At 38.0% G+C, this 21,544-nt stretch overlaps 2 protein-coding genes across 4 annotated transcripts; one reads left to right on the forward strand and one right to left on the reverse strand.

Moving 5' to 3' along the window:
* Positions 1-1,272: 1,272 nt before the first annotated feature.
* ttc29 (tetratricopeptide repeat domain 29) lies at positions 1,273-11,025 on the reverse strand. 2 transcript variants are annotated; one of them, XM_034676684.1, is made up of 12 exons: positions 10,921-11,025; positions 9,676-9,779; positions 9,490-9,564; positions 7,512-7,571; positions 7,224-7,387; positions 5,332-5,508; positions 3,914-4,126; positions 3,665-3,750; positions 3,436-3,527; positions 2,871-2,994; positions 1,670-1,759; positions 1,273-1,586 (listed from the first exon to the last, which is right to left on the reverse strand). In XM_034676684.1, the coding sequence occupies exons 2-12, from the start codon at positions 9,765-9,767 to the stop codon at positions 1,440-1,442; spliced, it is 1,320 nt and encodes a 439-aa protein (XP_034532575.1). In that variant the 5' UTR covers positions 9,768-9,779; positions 10,921-11,025; the 3' UTR covers positions 1,273-1,439. The 2 variants fall into 2 exon arrangements, with proteins under 2 accessions (XP_034532575.1, XP_034532574.1); XM_034676683.1 differs by having other exon boundaries at positions 9,490-9,567.
* A 3,620-nt stretch (positions 11,026-14,645) lies between these two features.
* LOC117807399 (endothelin receptor type B-like) lies at positions 14,646-21,068 on the forward strand. 2 transcript variants are annotated; one of them, XM_034676680.1, is made up of 7 exons: positions 14,646-16,373; positions 16,691-16,818; positions 16,955-17,153; positions 18,300-18,452; positions 18,543-18,676; positions 18,951-19,059; positions 20,584-21,068. In XM_034676680.1, the coding sequence occupies exons 1-7, from the start codon at positions 15,720-15,722 to the stop codon at positions 20,680-20,682; spliced, it is 1,476 nt and encodes a 491-aa protein (XP_034532571.1). In that variant the 5' UTR covers positions 14,646-15,719; the 3' UTR covers positions 20,683-21,068. The 2 variants fall into 2 exon arrangements, with proteins under 2 accessions (XP_034532571.1, XP_034532572.1); XM_034676681.1 differs by having other exon boundaries at positions 15,576-16,373; positions 20,544-20,679.
* Positions 21,069-21,544: the final 476 nt, after the last annotated feature.

Consider the following 21,544-nt stretch of genomic DNA (forward strand, 5'->3'; position numbering starts at 1 on the left):
CAGAAAAGACGCATCTAGAAATTCAAATTAAAGCTCCTGTGAGACATTTTTAACATTTTTATGAGCTAAAGAAGCAAACAAGACCACCAGCAACAAGACTGACAATTTATATATATGTAATATTAATGTGTGACTTATTATGAGGGGGTAGGTGTCTTTAAATAGGCTTTCCTCTCATTTTAAACAGCAAAAATTCACAATTAGTGACACATTTGACTGTGAAAGGAAAGAGGGATGACTTCATTTTTTTTTTTCAAAGTTATATTTTTGAGCATTTTTATCCTTTAGCTGTAGAGAGACAGGAAATGGGGGAGTAGAGAGTGGGGGAAAACATGCAGCAAATGGTTGCGGTCGGGAGCTGGACCGCTAGGCCACCAGCGCCCCAGAAGGATGACAAGTTTATCAGAAAAAAACTACCTTACCAAGGATGCGCCAGATCCGCTGTGGGTTTGCATCGACAAGGCCCCCATAGAAGGATCTTTAATGACCCAAAAACTGTTTATTGGCACAGGTTCTCCTGGAGCGCTCGTCAAGTTTGAGTTGTTGTTTTTCCGCCTCTGCATCTATCTGTGTAGGTTTGGACAGATAACATTCAGCCAATCAGCAGAGTGCCTCAGCATCCCCCGCCCACTCACATCACTGTTTGAACGACTAAGCCGGGACTTCCACCAGATTCGTGTCAAGTCCGACTCCAAGTTCTTTCGTCCGACAACACCCACCGGTTGCGTTTTCAGAATGCAGCATGGAGCAGGACCTCCGGACATCTGCAGTCATGTGACCGAGGTTTCCCCGTGGTAATCACTGAATCAAGGATTCTCCTCCTCCTCCTCCTCTCCTCCTCCATGTTGTCTTTCTGGTCCTCTGAAAACCTCTGACCTGTTGACTCCAGGCCTGGCTCCGCTCATCATGACTTTGGTTTGTTGTTGTAGTTAAGTGAAATACGATCTGGTGATAACACAGAGTGTTTTATTCTGAAAATTAACCGGATGTTTTCATTTTGTTTTGGTGAAACCTGACTTCCTGTCCCGCTCCATCTGCTCTGTTGAGATTGATGCGTCGTGCTCCGGCATCCGGCACAAATAGAAGTCTTGTGTATCTGATCCGGAGGACTCTGACCTGCTGGATCAGAGACGCAGCCGGAACGCAGCGGAAAGGATCCAGTGGAAGTTGATACGAAAAGTGATATGATTCACATCTTTGTCCACAGGGGGCGCCAATGTCGACTGAAACCTTAAAGTTCTTCACAGCAGCTTTAAATATGATCATAAGATATTTAAAGATTAAACAGTGGTAATTTATTCAAAGTTAGTAATGAAAACAAACAAAGCATACAAATACATTTTGTTACATTTCAGGGGATTAGACGAGGATTCAAACGTATTCGATGTAGTTCTGTTTTGTAGTTCATTTATAAATAACAGCCGTGTTCCTCAGCATCGTTAGTTCATAGAGTCTGAACTGAAGTCTTGAAGTTGTCTGCTCTTTTTCCAGGTCAGGAGACGTTGCACGGCGGCGGGTGCAGTCGACTCCACGTCTGCGGTGTACCTCGCCATCAGGCAGTGAGCGCGAGCAGTGCCAACGAAGACCTGACGGAGATACAGAAGAAACACTAGTGGGCGATCCTCTTCCACCAAAGAGAGCAGAGAGAGGGTGTAAGACCAAACTGAACCTGTGCTTTCTCCAGCAGAGGGACGTCTCCCAGCTCACAGGCCACCTCGTTACCCTGCAGGAAGAACTCACACGCTCTGCTGTACTGACTCTACGGAGAGAGAGAGAGAGAGAGAGAGAGAGAGAGAGAGAGAGAGAGAGAGGTCAAAATCAAACCCACAGAACAAAGAGAAGTGTTTAATTCCTCTTCCTCAGATATCAGGATGAAAAGATTTGCCTAAAGGGGGTCGCCACCTGTCTGTAGAGAGCAGATTGAGATGAACAGAATCATCAGGAATACAGAAAACAAAGAAACGTCTGAAATACTCATCGTCTAGTCGGACAAACATAAATAAAAAGTGTGAAAAATGTGATTTTTTTGCACTTTTTGATTCTTCTTTTTGTTTCTTTGACTTCATTTTCAAACAAATGTAATGAATTAAAAAAACTTAAAATGTCTTAATGCTCTAGAAGATCATCTGAACTCCAAAATGTGTTTAAATGGATATAAAGAAAGCAATAATTATATATATATAAAAAACATGAACTGTCAAATCAAATAAGTGTATTCAATTTAGTTTTCAAAAATATTTTTTTGTATTTCATTAATGTATTCTTTTTAGATATATTTTTTTTTATATTTACTTCATTCGTTATTTTTCTGAATCATTTTTTGATATTGTTTGTTTTTCATTTATTTATTATTATAATTTTTTTAAATGTTTTGTATTTCATCTATTTATTGTTATTAGTTTATTTATTAGTTATTTATTTAAAAAAAAATGTATTTATTATTATTATTTTTTTAAATGTTTTGTATTTCATCTATTTATTGTTATTAGTTTATTTATTAGTTATTTATTTAAAAAAAAATTGTATTTCATTTATTTATTATTATTTTTAAATCGTTTTTGTTATTCGTTTGTTTTTCAGTTATTTATTATTATTAATTTTATGATTTTTTGTTATTTATTTTTTTATTTTTTTTCTTACAAAATAATTAACTTTTCTTAATCTATGATTTTGTATCTGATTTAATGACCTCTGCTGCTCTACTGAGGCTCTTAGTGAGTGATAATTAAAAGTTACATAAAAATAAAGCTTTAGAAAAAGTTAGTATTTAAACGATCGAGCAATAAATCTACATAAAATGAATCTGCCACTATCTGTTAACTATATGTGTGTGTGTGTGTGTGTGTGTGTGTGTGTGTGTGTGTGTGTACCCTTTTATAGTATATACTGCCCAGACTCAGGTAGGCTTCCACCAGCTGGTTTAGTAGCCCGCCGCTCCGGGAGATGTCCGCTAACTTCTCCAGACACTGAACTGTCTCATCGATGTTCTCCTCACTAACACACACACACACACACACACACACACACACACACACACACACACACACACACACACACACACACACACACACACACACACACACACACACACACACACACACACAGATAGTATCATTTTTGTGTAAAGAAGTGCTGATCAGGGACACAAAAGTAAGGCAGAAAACTACAGTGTTTGTGTGTGTGTGTTTGCGCTTGTTTTCATATTCTTGTGGGGACCATATTTTTTGCCCCTTTTTTGGGGGACATTATTATTTTTGTTTCCACTTTTTAAAACCTCCACAAATAAAACTCTTGGATGTTTTGAAGTGACATTTGAACTCTCTGCTTTCTTCTGATGGTGGGTTATTCTTTGAAACATTGTAGCTACACCAGGAATCTAACTGTAGAGGAGTCATCCTCACAAAATATTAAAAACAAGTACGTGTGTGTGTGTACCTCTCGAGAGACTTGGCCATAGCCATGTAGGACTTTCCAAGTCCAGCTGCATCCTCCAGAGTGCCGTAAATCTGCATGCAAGTGTTGAAGAACTGGACACGCAACAGCATTACTGACATGTATAAATGTTACTTTTATTAAAATAACAATATTAATTCATTTAATTGTCTGTGTGTCTATTTTAGGGATGTTAAAAACTCAGGAGAGTTATGGACACACACTGGTTTACCTGTTTGGCGTTGTTGTGATCTCCTGCTCTCTGATTGGTCAGTCCCAGTTGGAAGGCGGCCTCTGCTTCCACCTTTTTGTCCTCACCTGAAACGCACAGAAGAATCCAAATACATTCAAAATGTTCTTTTTCGGATTGGACAGCAGAGATTTTTTCTGCTATATTCTGTCCTTAGTGATGTTGTCTTTAGTTTTGACCCTCTAGGCCACCGTACATGACATTCATCTATCACACACTGAGTCCACCTACACGCTGCAGCCGTGTTGAATCCTCTGTGGAGCAGCGTCAGGGCCTCGTTGTACTCCTCAGCGTCCACCAGAGAGTCCGCCATCCCGCTGTAGATCCTCCACAGCACTTTGCAGCCTCGTAACTTCAGGGACTGACCGTCAGAGTCGAGAAAGCCTCCGTCCACCGCCTGCTGGATGCACAGCTCCGCCTGCTGCTGCGCCCGCTCCAGATCACCTGGAGGAGCGAAGGATCACACGGGTCAGGTATCAAACCAGCCTGGACTTTATCTGCTGCAGGGTTCTAAATCACTTAACATTTCAGAGCCTGTTAGAGAGGTTACAGTCTTTCCCTTACTAGAAATACAAAATATTTCATGACTGAATTCTGACTTTAGAGAGTCAGACATTTAAACGAAGAAGCTTTGAAAGAAAGAAAAAAAAAGACCTTTATTTTGAGAGAATAAAATAAAAACATTTACAGAAAATTTAAAAAAATATCTGAAATATTAAATCATTACTACTTAAGGAAAAAAAAATGAGAATACATGTAAATTAAAATAGAAAATATATTGTCCTATTAAGTCACAAATTAAAGAAAAATATTTTTTAAATTGAAGATTTTTAACAAAAAAAACTGAAATTTATAAAAATGTATATTCACTAATTTGCAAAAAATAATACGAAATATGACAAAAAAAGATTTTCTTGAATTTACAAAAATGCTTAAACTGCCAAAAATTTAATAAAATATTTTGAACAAGAACTCAGGTATTCTCTGAATTTGAAAAATAATACATTTAGAGTAAAAACATATTTTCACAAAAAAACCTCAGACACTCTGGGACATCAAAATAATCTCAAAATATTGATTATGATAAAAAAAAAAAAAAAAAAAATATTTTCAAAGAAATCTTGAATATTATTTATTTTATAAATTATACATTTGACAATTTTTTTTTAGAAATGTAGATATTTTTGTACATTTACAGTTATAAATTAAGGAAGGAAAAATAAAAATGTCCTTTCCTCTGAGATAATCTGAGATTAAATTAATAATCCAGTTAATCTGTGTGATTTGAGAACTTGCCGACCCGTCCTGTACCTCCAGGCCCTCGCCTCCCCAAAGAGAGCAGAGGTATAGATCATGAAGGATGACTGATTCCACAGACACTGTCAGTAAACAGAGAATCCCAGGCTAATCCCTGGTAATCCCTCACTGCTAAATCTGATTGTAAGTTATAATTACATCAAGTAATCCAGTGCTTTAAATACAGAGAGTGGTGTCGTGAGTTTTCTTTAACCTTCACAATAAAGCTACTTTAAATCTTCTTCTAAGTTTGTGTTAACGTAATCTCAGAGAATACAGGAGAGTTTATCTTCAAATTATTGTGTTTTATTGTGTGTGTTTTATTGTGTGTGCTTTGTGTGTATTTTGTGTACCTGTCTGCAGGTAGAGTTCTGCTAAGCGTGCCCGGGCCTCGGAGGCTGGTCTGGAGCGTCCTCCGTACTCTTTGTCGGCACAGCTGTGATAGAAGTGCAAACTGAGCCACAGATCCTCCGGAGACGAGAAATACTCGCCCAGAGACAGACGGTGTTCACAGACCACCGTCCAGGAACCTGCACACACACGAAGTCGTCATTTTACCAGTTAAAGTCGTTATGTTACGAAATAAAAGTTGTAAAGGTACCAGATTAAAGTCGTAATATAAGGAGATTAATGTGGTTATTTTCGAGTTTAAAGTTGTAATGTTACGAAATAAAAGTCGTAAAGTCACAAGATTAAAGTCGTAATGTTAGGAGATTAGAGTGGTTACGTTACGAGTTTAAAGTTATCATTTTAAGTAATAAAAGTCAGAAAGGTACCAGATTAAAGTCGTAAAGTTACAAGATTAAAGTCGTAAAGTTACAAGATTAAAGTCGTAAAATTACAAGATTAAAGTCGTAAAGTTACAAGATTAAAGTAGTAATGTTACAAGATTAAAGTAGTAATGTTACAAGATTAAAGTGGTTACGTTACGAGTTTAAAGTCGTAATGTTACGAAATAAAAGTCGTAAAGTCACAAAATTAAACTCGTAAAGTTACAAGATTAAAGTCGTAAAGTTACAAGATTAAAGTCGTAAAGTTACAAGATTAAAGTCGTAAAGTTACAAGATTAAAGTAGTAATGTTACAAGATTAAAGTGGTTACGTTACGAGTTTAAAGTCGTAATGTTACGAAATAAAAGTCGTAAAGTCACAAGATTAAAGTCGTAATGTTACGAAATAAAAGTCATAAAGTCACAAGATTAAACTCGTAAAGTTACAAGATTAAAGTCGTAAAGTTACAAGATTAAAGTCGTAAAGTTACAAGATTAAAGTCGTAAAGTTACAAGATTAAAGTCGTAATGTTACAAGATTAAAGTAGTAATGTTACAAGATTAAAGTGGTTACGTTACGAGTTTAAAGTCGTAATGTTACGAAATAAAAGTTGTAAAGTCACAAGATTAAAGTCGTAAAGTTACAAGATTAAAGACGTAAAGTTACAAGATTAAAGTCGTAAAGTTACAAGATTAAAGTCGTTATGTTACAAGATTGAAGTAGTAATGTTACAAGATTAAAGTGGTTCCGTTACGAGTTTAAAGTCGTAATGTTACGAAATAAAAGTCGTAAAGTCACAAGAATAAAGTAGTAATGTTACGAGCCTAAAGTGGTTATTTCAGGAGTTTAAAGTCGTAATTTTCCGTAATAAAAGTTGTAAGGTACAAGATTAAAGTAGTAAATTTACGACATAAAAGTCTTAATGCTACGAGATTAAAGATTTTATTTTATGATATTAAAGTTGTAATGCAACGAGATTAAAGTAGTAACTTTAGGCGATTAAGTCGTTTTGTTTTGAGATTAAAGTCGTCAAGTTACGAGATTAAATTTGTAAAGTTACAAGATTAAAGTCATTATGTTTTGAGAATAAAGTCGTCAAGTTGCAAGTTTAAAGTCGTAATGTTACGAGATAAAAGCTGTGATGTTAGGAGGTTAAAGTCGTAATGTCACGAAATTAAAGTCAAAATGCTACGAGTTTGAAGCCTAATGTTACAAGATTAACGTTATTTTACACAAAAATCGTTGTAATGCTTTGAGATTTAAGTAGTGATGTTAAACCAGTAAATAAAGTCGTAATGATTCTTGTAATACTACAACTTTATCTTCGTAACATTACGACTTTATTAATTTTTGTGTTCCTCTTTTTCTCTGTAGTCTTAAACAGCTGGACTGAATATTTTTAGACGCTCCTCTGTCCTTCATATCACCACATTAATAATCTATCTAAACACACTGAATATATGAAACTGTGTTACTGGTTCTTTCCGCCTCCTCAGCCCAGCTCAGGTAACGTCTCAGGGTCTCTACTTTGTCTCTTTGTTCCTCCAGAGGAGTCTGCAGCGAGAGGGCTGTTCCTGGTTCAGCGGACTCCCTCCGATCCTGGTCCCGCTTCAGCAGAAAGAACAACTCTGAGAACGACCTGAGAGATGAGTGAAGACAGGTGGTCAGATTTTTAAAGGAGTACTTAGACCGTGATGACGCCAGAACCAACAGCCTGATGAGTTTTTATGTCTCTTTATGTCCCTGATAAGAGAAGGAGTTACCTGTGGAAGCCTTCCTGCAGCAGCTCCACACAGGTGTTCTGCTTTAAACTGTTCCTGAACCTACACACACGAGAAGAAGAGGAAGACGTGAAGCAGGAAATTAAGATTGAGCAGATATTTAACTGGGGTGTTGTTAATCCCTTGATCCAGCAGAGGGCGCACTTACTTTCTTTCTCTGAGTTTCTCAGAGACCTCAGATCCCATCCTGCACAGCTGCTCTTTTAACTTTTCAAAGAGTTCCTGAATTAAACGTTGTTGTGAAAGTAGCAGCTGAACACTGAAGGTTTACTTTCTTTAACATCGCCTTGTTCCTGCTGCTGAATGTTAAAGCACCCCAAAAGTACCTAAAAGATTCATCACTTTAATCTGTTTGATCTGCTGCAGAAATTTAAACAAACGGACAACTTTTAATTCAAATCGTTATGTTTTAAGATTAAATTCATAATGTTACGAGATTAAAATTGTAATGCTACTAGAATTTATTCGGAAAGTTTTGAGATTAAAGTCGTAATGTTGCAAGATTTAAGTGGTTATATATATTTTTAATAATGTCATAATGCTACGAGATTAAAGTTTTGAGATTACAGTCTTTACGTAATGAGTATAAAGTCATTATGTTACAGGGCTTCAGCTATTAGATTCAAGTCGTAATCTTGCGAGAATTAAATCTGTAATATTACAAAATTAAAGTCGTAATGCTACGAGATTAAAGTCGTAATGTTACGAGATAAAAGACGTAATGCAAAGAGATAAAAGTCTTAATGTTACGAGATTAAAGTCGTAATGTTACGAGATTAAAGTCGTAATGTTACGAGATTAAAGTCGTAATGTTACGAGATTAAAGTCGTAATGTTACAAAATTAAAGGCGTAATGTTACGAGAGTAAAGTCGTAATGTTACAAGATTAAAGTCGTAATGTTACGAGATTAAAGTCGTAATGCTAAGAGATTAAAGTCGTAATGTTACAAGATTAAAGTCGTAATGCAAAGAGATAAAAGACGTAATGCAAAGAGATAAAAGTATGTAAAGTCGTAATGCTAAGAGATAAGTCGTAATGTTACCAGATATAAAAGACGCTAACTGCCAAAGAGATTAAAAGTCTTAATGTTAAGAGATTACACGTCGTAATGTTACGAAGAGTAAGTCGGGTAAATGTTACGAGATTAAAGTCGTAATGTTACGAGATTAAAGTCGTAATGTTACAAAATTAAAGGCGTAATGTTACGAGAGTAAAGTCGTAATGTTACCAGATAAAAGTCGTAATGCTAAGAGATTAAAGTCGTTATGTTACGAGAGTAAAGTCGTAATGTTACGAGATTAAAGTTGTAATGTTACGAGAGTAAAGTCATAATGTTACGAGAGTAAAGTCGTAATGTTACAAGATTAAAGTCGTAATGTTACGAGATTAAAGTCGTAATGTTAAGAGATTAAAGTCATAATGTTACGAGATTAAAGTCGTAATGTTACGAGATTAAAGTCGTAATGCTAAGAGATTAAAGTCATATTGTTACAAAATTAAAGTCGTAATGTTACGAGATTAAAGTTGCAATTTTACGAGATTTAAGTTGTTATGTTACGAGATCAAAGTCGTGATTTTACGAGAAAAAATGCAAAATGTTACAAAATTAAAATCGTAATGTTACAACAACTTTTGATTTAGTCTAAAACAAAGTGTTAAAATCTTGCCTCTGACACTTTTAGCACATCTTCAGACTGAAATATTATTTACTGATTTTTTAAAGGACCCACAAAGGAAGATAATGTCTACAGCGACATGATTTAATATTACTATATGATCATTTTTAATGTCTTGATTGGTCGATGTTGGACAGCACGTTGAAGAAACATCTTTTTTTAACATTCTCACAACAAAAACTCACACTATTGATAAATTGAATTGTTTGAGAAAGAAGGAAACAGCAGCTGGAACACATTTCTCAGTGGTATAAATAAAGTGTGTTTAGTAAGTTGAGCTCACTTTGAGATGTCGGCCTTTGAAACGATCTGAGGCGAGTTATCAGAACCCAGACCAGCTGGAGGAGACTCCTTCATCCTGCTGAACCAAACACAAACACAAACACAAACACTGATGTTTTTAACTTCCTGTTGTTGTTTTTGTTGTTAAATAATGACGTTTGTTCTCATCGCTGCGGCTGAACTCAACCTGTGGTGTGTACTCTTCCTCCGTTTGTTTCTGTTGGGAGTGATCTCAGGTAGAAAAGGCCGAGTGGGACGCTGTGACACCGCCGAGTTCATCTTCTCCGTCACCTGTCGGGTACAGCGGAGAGGAATGACATCAACAAAAAACAGATGTTATTGTTTCCATATGCTTTGTACAAACTGCCTTTAAGTCTGAAGCCTCAAAGAAATAATCTGATCCTAGGTTTCACAAATCTAAAACAAGTCCTCTTCAGTCTCTAGTCCAGATCTGACAGGTCTAGGTATTGTAGTTTTGGATCAACACCTGGTCCCATGTGGTCTAGAGCTGGAAAAAACTGTGAAATTGTCCTTTATTTGCATTTTCACAAATAAAATAAATGTTTCACGTATGTAAAACTGTATTTTTATAAGACTCCAGACTGTCTTAGATAATCAGTCCACATATGGCAAGTCTAGGTATAGTGGTTTTGTATCCTGTCCTGGTCTTATGTGGTCTACAGCTGATAAAAACAGATAAATTGCCCTTTTTTTGCATTTTCACAATTAAAATAAATGTTTCACAAATCTCAAAATGCGTCTTAATAAGACTTTAGACTGTCTTAGATAAGCCAGTCCACATCTGACAAATCTAGGTATCCTGGTTTTGTATCCAGACCTGGTTCCCATGTGGTCTAGAGGACGAAAAACTGTGAAATTGTCCTTTTTTTTGCACTTTCACAAATAAAATAAATATTTCACAAAACTTAAAATGTGTTTTTTAATAAGACTTTACACTGTCTTAGATAAGCCAGTGCAGATCTGGAAAGTCTAGGTCTAGTGGTTTTGGTTCAGGACCTTGTTTCCTTTAACCTCAAAAGCTACGAATGTGACGCTAACTTCCAAAAAGTAGCAAAATCTTCCTATTTTTAATTTTCATGACTGAAATAAAAGTTGTGTTAATATTAAACTGAGTTTTTAAGAGTCTGTGACCTCTCTATGTTAGTCTAATGCATAATTAAAAGGTGTAAGTATTCTGATTGTGAATCAGGAGCTGACTCACTTATTATTTTACTCGAAAACGACGAATCAGATGCTAACTTCAGGTATCCAAAGCTAGCTTAAACAGATATTAACTCTTATAGTGAGACAGTTTAATGACAGTTCAATATAAATTAAGTTAAATAGTTTAAAGATACTTTAATATCATCAAATAGTTTAATGATATTTAATGAGATAACAGGAGGATACTCTGATAAAGACAGAAACTTACTTCAGGTCAAACTTTCCTTCAGATCCGCCGACAGCAGAGTCAGGCTGTCACCATGGCGACAGTCTGCGGGCTGCGTCCCAACACTGAGAGCTGTTCACTGCGGCTGCGTCCGGTTATACAGAGAGGACGACTTTACAGTAAAAATATTAATAATTAGAGATAAATACAGAAACTATTCTTTACCAGAGCAATGAGACTGAATTACATGAACATATGGAAGATGATTATGGCCACTGGAAAAAAAAAAAAAAAAACATTTCCAGGTGAAATTTTAATTCTTCTTTTAAATTCTGAGATTAAAGTTAGAAGTCTCACTTTAGTCTCAGAATGAACGAAAAATACTTTAAATTTATTTTCTCGTCTGCCATCCAAAATTCTGACTTTTTTCTGCAAATAATGTTAAAAAAAGTCAGAATTTTGATAAAAGGACAAAATTCTAAAATTAAATTTAAATTCTGAGGTTAACGTTAAAATTCTGAGATTAAAGTTAATATTCTGAGATTAAAGTTAATATTCTGAGATTGAAGTTCGTTTTTTTAGATTAGATTTAAAGTTCTAAAATTAAAGTTAAAATTCTGATATTAAATTGATAAATCTGAGATTAAAGTCAGAATTTTTAGATTAAAGTTAAAATTAAGATAAGAGATTCCTTTACTCGTCCCACAACGGGGAAATTCAAGAAAACGGGGAAATTCAAGACAATGGGGAAATTCAAGAATGATTATGAGATTAGAGTCAAAGTTCTGAGATTAAAGTGAGAAGTCTGAGATTAAAGTCAAGGTTCTAAGATTAATGTTAAAATTCTGAAATTAAAGTCAGAATTATGAGATTAAATTTAGAAGTCTGAGATTTATTAAGAATAACAAAATAAAAAAAACTTTAAAAAAAATGTTTTTGCTAGCCTGCCTTCTCAAATTTTGACGCTTATATCAGAATTAAAAAGATGTAATTAAGATAAGATCACATAATACTGTATTGATCCCTGGAGGGAAATTCAGTAACAACCTACAATGGGTTTTTTTTTCACCGCCCTCCAAAATAAAAAAAACCATACAATTCCAGATATGTGTGTTTATAAAATTACTTTTCTAACAATTTAATGCTACACATACAATTCCTTAGAAACAGGTCTTATAGTCTCAATCCTACTCCGACAAGAGTCCACACACTCAAGTCCACTCACACACACACAAACAAAGACACTCTTACTGCCAAAGGATCCATTAAATCAGCATCTGCACAACAAATAAAAGTTCTTTCTCTTGCAGAAGTTTAATACTGTTGGAATGAAAAGTTTCCATGTCACCAAAGGATGGAAACTCCGTCACTGAGAGTTTCTTTGACTTCAAAGAGTCGCTGAGTTTCTCATAAAGTTCAGAGTTTGTGGTGGAAATTAGCAGCAGCCTGTTTCCTGCCTCTCGGCGTGTTCAAACTGGGTTTGATTTACGCTCAAATGAAACTCTGTGGATTCGCTTTGTTTTTCTTTTTACATCTAATTAGCTGGAAGCGTAATTTGGCTAATACCGTAACAGCAGAGAGGACCGAGCTGGTGGTCTGATGTCACTTTCATGAGTGATATATATCCACTCTGTTCTCCTCTTCTCTGAGGACGAGTGTGTCTCAGGGTCCCATTACTTCCCTGCATGGCTAAAGTCACGTAGAGCTTCACTCTGTTCATGTTAGCATAAACTGTCACAAACAAACAACATGTAAACAAACAACATGTAAACAAACAACATGTAAACAAACAACATGTAAACAAAGAGAAGGCCGGCAGGTCTCCAGTGACACACAGTGACAGAGACGACTCTTAGATAGATAGATAGATAGATAGATAGATAGATAGATAGATAGATAGATAGATAGATAGATAGATAGATAGATAGATAGATAGATAGATTGTACTGAAAAAAAGAGACAGAAGAGAAAGAGATGAATAAGAAGAGATAAGGGAGATAGAGAGATAGAAAGATTGATAGAGAGAGAGTGACAGACAGATCGAGTCGTCTAACGGGAATTACAATTTCTGTTAAAATGTTGAAAATTAGTCCTGAGTCTTTACAGAAATGTTAGCTTAAATGTTTCCTTTCCTGTCTCCTAATCCAAGGAACCTTTAGCACGTTGGTTTATAATTATCGTCACCCTTCAGAATATGGCGATCTTTATTTGAGGTTAGCTTAAAGCAGCGATCACGTAAGAAAACACGCTTTTCATACAGTAAGATCTAGCTAACGGTTACTCACGTTAGCATCTCAAAGCTAACGGTTGACTGAACAATGACTTGTTTTTCTGTAATTAAGTTGACTGTGTATTTCTAAGTGGAAGTGTCACATCTTTTTTCTAAAGCTGAATTTTTTATTGTGTTAAATTGTTGCTCTATTACGTAAAAGAAGCAGTTACTGCAGGTTTCCCGTCCGCTACAATAAAGCACAATTAGCCTGTTTCTGCTGACAGTAATGAACTCAACGTGGAGCCGTTTGATGAACGTCTTTAAAACATGTAGAAAATATTCCTCTGACGGCAGAGGCTGCTTTTTAAACACATCCTCGCTGTTCTACGTTAAACTCTGAGATGAAAGTAAGTCCGTGTTCTCAATAAACCCGTGTTGATACAGACCAGGTCTTGGTGGTTTCATTAACTGATTGTGGAGTCTGGCATCACCCGGGTTCAAACGCACCAATAAAGTCCAATTTGTAGTTAAATAGGGTGATAAATTCAACCGCCCCAATTTCCCCAATTTATGAACGAAGTCTCAAGTGGGAGAAGTTCAGTCGCTTCATGTCAAGAGTTTTTATGAGATGTTCCACTGTGACCGAGAAAGAGAGGGAGAGAGAGAGAGAGAGAGAGAGAGAGAGAGAGAGAGAGAGAGAGAGAGAGAGAGAGTAAAAACTGAGCTCTATCAGTGAGACTACTTCAGTGTCACAGGGCAGAGAGAACTCTTCTGGTCTCTCGTTTGGACGGATTATACACAACTAAAAACCACAGAAGAAGAAAGATCAACAGAGAGAGGTGAGTTTTTGAAGGTTTTTATTCTTTCTTATCAACATCTAAGAGCGTTTAACTTTGAATTTTGAGTGAAATATCCCTTTGAAAGCCTCCAACTAAACATTTCTGAATCATTGTGTTGTGTTTACGTTTTCTCGTATTCCATATTCAGTGTTTTTGATAAAGATAAGATGGAGTAATATCCATAAAGTGGAGTTATTATTCTTCCATACTTCCAGATTTGTGGTTCTTTCTAAGGTATCTTTCAGAACACATCAAAACAAGAAATGATAAACATGCCTCAGTCCAGTGTTTGGGTTTGTTCAGGACATTTATGAGCCGACTACGTCACGATATGAGCGACCTCTCTTTCTCCCTCTCTCTGAAGTGTTTTTTTAAGCGTTTCAGTTGCTTAGATTCCCCCGCCAAGTTTACCGTTTGGATCCAGGTCCATCAGTCTCAGTTCAAGGAGCAGCAGGCAGATGTGTTCAGTGAGAGCCAGTGTGCACCACCTGCTGTAAATCAAACACAGACTCAGGCCGGCTGCTGAAGACAGGTCGATGTTATCCTGAAGGGGGCTAAATGAGAGCAAACATGGGTCTTACATTCATCAGGCTACAGAGTCCAGGCTCTGTGGACTCGTTCTGAGGCCACAGCTCTGAGGTTCAGCAGTGTGAGCGATCAGGTCTTCAAGTTCTCATATGAGTCCTCTGCTCTCTGTTCTTCTTCTTGTTCTTCAGGTTCTACAGCGCGGGGTCACCACACTCACACGGGACGCCTTGGGACTTAAACACCTTCATCTGGTTCTGCTCCATCCTCATCCTCAAGAGAACTCACTCAGAAGCCGACCCCAAAATCCAAGATTAGGGTTTTGGAAAGGGTTCTAGAAACTCGTAACGAGAGGAGCAGGTTCCTACAGGGTTCTGGAGTCACAGTGAGTTCTGGAATATTTTATGAAGCTACAGAAGTTTAGGAACTGCTGCAAGTCCTCGAGTTACCTGTGGAGTTACAGGGAGAGTTCTTAAAAGTGTTCTGGAGTTCCTCGAAGTTACCCAGAGATTACGTCCAGCAACAAGAACTAGTTCCAAGCAGGTTCTAGAATCATCTAGAATCTGCTCCACATTGAACAGAGCCGCAGAAAGTCCCAAAGTTTTCCAAAGGATCACAGCGGTTAGAAAAGGGTTCCGGAATCAGAGTCGGTTCTAGAACTTGTTCAGTAGCGAGAGCCAGTTCCAAACAGGGTTCTGGAATCAGAGAACCTGTTCTAAAGCTACATCAAGTTCTGGAAGCTCTGTGGGTTCCAAATTTACTTAGGAATCACAGCAGTGGAGTTTTAGAACGGGCTTTGAGAATATGTTCAACAAGAACCAGATCCAGACTAGGTTCAGGGATTGTAGTATGTTCTGGAACCTGTTGTGAGACCGCTTCAGTTCTGGATTTACTGTCGGTTCCAAAGTTGCTTGGAAATCAGAGCAGTTGGAAGTACTCCGGGTTACAAAAGGTTGCCGTACAGTCAGAAGGGTTCTGGGATCGGAGATGGTTCTAGAACTGGTTTTGGAATGATAATGAAAAAGACTCTAAACTTGGTTCTAGATTCAAAGTGAGTTCTAGAATCACTGTAGGTTCTAAAGTAAGCTCAGGAATCACAGAGGTTGTAAAGGGTTCTGAAATCAGAGACTGTTGTAGAACTGGTTCCTGAAATAGGTTCTTTAAAAACACAGAGCAGCTTCTGTGGTTTCTAGAGTCCGATAAGGAGCTAAAGAAAGTTCTGGAAAAACACTTATCTTTAAAGTTTGCTCTAGGTTTAAGGCAGGATGGTTTCTGGGGTCTTAAATGCGAACTTAGTAAAGGGTTCTGGAATCAAAGCCAGACCAGGACTGGTTCCCCGGTCTCTGTCCTCACCCGGGTTGTGTACCATGCTGCTGGTCATGGTGTGTGTGCTGTTTGTCGATCCGGCTGGATGCCATAGTAACTCCTCATCAGAGCCACCACTCTCGGATCTCATGATGTTGGACCAGCCTGATTTCTATGGCACCGACCTGCCTCTAGATCCAGAGCTAGACCTTCAGATCCAGACCCAAGACAGACAGACGCATCTAGTGCAAGAGACTGTAAACAAGGCCCTGTCCTCTCTGGAGAAGGGGAAGACGAAACATGTGAGTAAGCTGAAACCGAAACCTGACAGGAAGTCTCACTTGTCCTCCACCAACACCTCTCTGGTGGTTCCGAAGCACTCGGGATCGCCCCCCGGCTGCGTGCAGACCACATCCATCCGCACAGCCTTCAAGTACATCAACACGGTGTTGTCCTGCGTGATCTTTGCTGTGGGGATCATCGGAAACGCCACCCTGCTGAGGATTATCTGTCAGAACAAGAGCATGAGGAATGGACCCAACCTCCTGATCGCCAGCCTGGCCCTGGGAGACCTGATCTACATCGCCATCGACCTGCCCATCAACGTCTACAAGGTACTGACCATGATGGAGAGAATACACGGTTATAGAGTCAGGAATCAGATACCTTACCTCACACGTTTCAAGAGACCATGGTTCTCTGAGTCTGGCTGGTGTGTTGTTTGTCTCAGACGGCACACTGAGTGTTCCCCTGATAATGACACCAAAATATCCTCCTAACACTGATAACACACCACACACTGATACTGTGATGTTGTGTTAATGTGTGTGTGTGTGTGTGTGTGTGTGTGTGTGTGTGTGTGTGTTTGTGTGTGTGTGTGTGTGTGTGTGTGTGTGTGTGTGTGTGTGTGTGTGTGTGTGTGTGTGTGTAGCTCTTGGCGATGGGGTGGCCGTTTGCTGACAGTGCTTTCGGCCTGTTCCTCTGTAAGCTGTTCCCCTTCCTGCAGAAAGCCTCAGTCGGCATCACCGTCCTCAACCTGTGTGCTCTGAGTGTGGACAGGTAACACACACACACACACACACAAACACACACACACACACACACTGACAAACACACACACACACACACACACACACACACACACACACACACAGGGCCCTTACAGTTGTTAAAATAACAACGTCCTTGCCCTCAGGTACCGTGCGGTGGCCTCCTGGTCCCGGGTTCAGGGCACAGGTGTTCCCACTGTGACCGCAGTAGAGATCGTGGTGATCTGGCTGCTGTCCATCGTGTTAGCTGTGCCGGAGGCCATCGGGTTCGACATGGTGACCTTTGAGTACAGGAACCAGACCATTAGGACGTGCATGCTGCAGCCCAAGTCCCCCTTCATGACTGTGAGTCTCTCTCTCTCTCTCTCTCTGGGGATTTAAACCCTCTCTTTGATCCGTCTCTTTTATCTCTGTGTTCTCGTGTTTCGGGGCGAGCTCTCTTCAACTCAGTTTAAAATCTCATTTCCTGTTTGTGTTCAAGTCACCACTGGAACTAAACACAGTCCGCCCAGAACTGAATCTGGACCAGATATTGCGCTGAAGTTCCACTGTAGTGGTTATTTATTTGTAACAGTGACCCAGTTTTAGAGAGTTTTATAAGAGGACTGAGCCTGTGGTTTTGGTAGCTAAAAGGTGGTTCTAGAGTGTCAGAGAATCCTCCAATGATTACAGGGTTCTAATGTGTCATCAAAGACCTCAGTCTGTTCCTGACTGACACAGAGGTTCTAGAATGTTATCGGGCCTCCAGTGAGATGCAGTGTTCCGGAAAGTTTCAGGGATTCTAGAATGTTGATAAGTTTCCAGTTGTACCCTGACACCCTGGAAGGTTTGAGTGTTCGAGAATCACAGGGCTCTGCTATCAATATGCTAAGCTAACTTGGTAGTATGTAAAGGTTCATGTAATGTGATTATCCATCCATTCATTACCTTGACCGCTTATCCTGTTAGTGGTCATGGGGGGCTGGAGCCTATCACAGCCGGCTTTGGGCCAGGGTACACCCTGGACAGGTTGCCAACCCATCACAGGGCGAACACAGAGAGACAGACAACCATTCACACACACACTCACACCTACGGGCAATTTAGGGTGATCATGTTTTTGGACTGTGGGAGGAAGCCGGAGAACCCATGCATGCCGGGGATTCGAACCAGGAACCTTCTAGCTGTGAGGCAACAGCGCTACCCACTGCAACACCATGCAGCCCTAAAGTGATTATGTGAATTAGAATCCTAGCATGGTGAGCATGACCCTGACGCTTTGACCAATCAGAATCAAGTATGTAACACAGCTCTGTGTGTCGGAGGTTCTGATTGGGCGTCAAGTAAAGAAGAATGAGGAATAAGAAATAACTGTGCAGATTAAAACTTGAGTGTTTTAAGACAAGGCGTTTCAGAGATGTCAGGAGGGAGTCTGGTGTTTCTAGAGCAGGTTGTTCTGAAGGAGTGTGTCAGCTCTAGAACCTTCTCACTGTGTGTTCCTGTTCGTTCCAGTTCTACCGGGACGCGAAGGACTGGTGGCTGTTCGGCTTCTACTTCTGCGTTCCTCTGGCCTGTTCGGCTGTGTTCTACGGTCTGATGACCTGTGAGATGCTGCGACATCAGAAGGGAAGTCTCAGGATAGTCCTGAGTGAACACCTTAAACAGGTAACACACACACACATGCACGCACACACACACAAGTATACACAATACAAGAAGTGAGGCTCCTCTGAAGGTCCGATGTTCTCTCTGCAGCGTAGAGAAGTAGCCAAAGCCGTGTTCTGCCTGGTGCTGATCTTCGCTCTGTGCTGGTTCCCTCTTCATCTGAGTCGCCTGCTGATGAGAACCGTCTACAAACCTCACGACGTACACCGCTGTGAGCTCCTAAAGTAAGTGTAGAAACACACACCTCCAGTGAGACGCAGAGTTCCGGAATGTTTTGGTGATTCTAGAATGTTTCCAGTTGTTCCCTGATACTCTGGAATGTCTGAGTGTTCTAGAATCACGGGGCTAATGCGTACGGGATAATGTAAAGCACATCTCTTCCATGGCGGGGTTATTTTGGCTTCACTTCAGTGTTAGCCAATCACAGCTGAGCAGTAGAGCTGTGATTGGAACAGGAAGCAGTGTTTTTCATATCTTGTTCTTCTTCTCTGGTCACAGCTTCCTGTTGGTGCTCGACTACTTCAGCATCAACATGGCCACCATCAACTCCTGCATCAATCCCATCATCCTCTTCTTCGTCTCCAAGAAGTTCAAGAACTGCTTCAAGGTAACGCTCAGCCAGTGTGACATCACAATGAGGTCATGGGGTCATGAGGTCATGAGGTCATGAGGTCAAAGGTCGTGAGAGAGTGATATAAGAGAGACAGAGAGAGGGAGACTTTGATTAAGACTTCAGGGTGGTTATCAGCGTTAAAGGGACACTCCACCAACATCACAGTTTAAGGTCAGGGAGTCTGCTTCCTCCAATCTAACCCTTATTAACCCTGATGATGTCATGATGATGTCATCAGGGTTATCTCAGCTTTGGCTTGGAGACCACGACTCAGCTACAGAAGACAGATGCTAGGCTAAGCTCGAAATTTTACAGGAATGAAGTTGAAAGAGAAAAAGTTATAAATCTAGGAGGAAACGTTTTACATTTTACAAGTTAAATGATAAATTCAAGAAAAAAGTCTTAAAATTATGAGAAAAGAGTTGTAACTCAACGAGATTAAAACCATACATTCAAGAGAATAAAGTTTAAATTGAAACGCTATTGGAATATTGTCTTTTGTACAAGAATACGTTCATAAATTTAAAGTTTTAAATCATTCATTTATTAGAATAAAGTTGTGAATCAACATGATTTAACGTGTTAATTTAAGAGACAAAATAATTAAAACAATGAGAAAAAAAGTCGTAAAATTACGATGATGCAAGAACAAGATGTTACTTAAGAAGATTCAAGCCACAAATTAAAGATGAAAAAAAAATCTTAAATTCACAAGAAAAATATATAAATTTACACACTTTTGGAAAATTGTAATTTTTACAAAATAATTAAGTGAAATAAATAAGATTAAAGTAATAAATTCATGAGTAAAAAGTTGAACATTTTGAGAATAAAGTAGTAGCTCAACAAGATTAAAACCATAAATTCACAAGAATAAGGTTTAATTTTAAATTCTATTGGAATATTGTTATTTTAACAAGCATAGATTTATTAAATTAACAAGTTTACAGTCTTACATTTATGAGAATAAAGTTGTAAATCAACGGTATTAAATGTGTCAATTTAAGAGACAAAATAATTAAAATTATGAGAAAAAAAAGTCGTAAAATTACGATAATATAGTGATAAATAAACAAGTTCAAAGTTGTTACTCAGCAAGATTGAAAGCACAAATTTAAGATGCAAAAGAAAATTCTTAAATTCACAAGAAAAAGGTTTAAATTTACACACTATTGTAATATCGTCATTTTAAACGACTTAAGTTATAAATTAAAATTTTGAAATTGGAAATTGATAAGAAAAAAAGTTGAACATTTTGAGAATAAAGTTAAAAAATCAACAGGATTACAGTCATACATTTTACATTTTATGACTTTTTTCAAAACAGGAAGTCGATTGAAGAAAGTGTTGCATTATGGGAAATGTGGTTCTAAATGTTTTTGAGTTTTTATATCTCCAGGGGTAAATAATTTGCACATTTCTGACTTTGTTGAATTAATTTGACTCTCCCTTTTTTATGATCTGTCACTCCTCTACAGTAACTCACCCTCCGTCTCTCTCTCCATCCTCTCTCTGCAGTCCTGTCTGTGCTGTTGGTGTTACTCTGGCTCTCTCTCCAACAGCATGCTGCCGCTGCACCATGGGACGAGCCTGCAGTACAAACACACTGACCATTAAAAGAGAGAGAGAGAGAGAGAGAGAGAGAGTCTTCATCTGCAACTCAACCCGGCAGAAACTGAACCAGGACACCCAACAACCCCTGACACCCCAGATAACCACTAAATATATATATATCCTGTAATGTGTAGATTTATTTATTCAGCTCCTAATGTTGTTCTTTATTGTAGACTCAGAATGAAATGATGTAAACAATAAAAGCTATGAAGTATGTTTTTGTTCCTGGCCTCCTCGGTATGACAGAGAGGTGGTTGTCTGTTATATGTTTGTCTTCACTTATATAAAGCCATGTAAATGTATTCATTATTGTGATTATATGTAAAATATTGAATTACACCTGTAAAGAAATAAAAACAACTGAAGCGTCAAAAAGCTCCAGCACCCTCAAGTGGACAAAGTTTTTATTACACCTCACAATACTGAGAATGTTTCCTGGAATGTTATCATAAATCAAGTAACTTCAATGTTGAATTTTGACCTGATAATGACGCAGATTTCATTGTGATATATTCTTTAGTTGTAAAGATATTTTACTTTAAAGTCACAAAGACAAACCTGTATGTTAAGATAGTTTAATCTAGACCAACAATTTTAAATCTGGAGCTCCTCTGCAATAATCTTAAACAAGTAAAATATGTCGTCTAAATGAACAATTTATCTTTAACTAATTGAATTTCATCAGAAAATTTTAGAAAATTGACGTGCATGTTTCTCAAACATATTTTGATTTATATACTATTTAAATGTGAGGTTAAATTTGAGTCTTTTTTTTGTATAATTAGTAATTTTATTGAGTTTTTTTTTTTTTTTAAACAAGAATAATGAACAACAAAGACATGACAAATAAAATAGACTACGACAA

Source organism: Notolabrus celidotus, chromosome 23 (genome assembly GCF_009762535.1).
Source record: "Notolabrus celidotus isolate fNotCel1 chromosome 23, fNotCel1.pri, whole genome shotgun sequence".
Taxonomy (NCBI): Eukaryota; Metazoa; Chordata; class Actinopteri; order Labriformes; family Labridae; genus Notolabrus; species Notolabrus celidotus.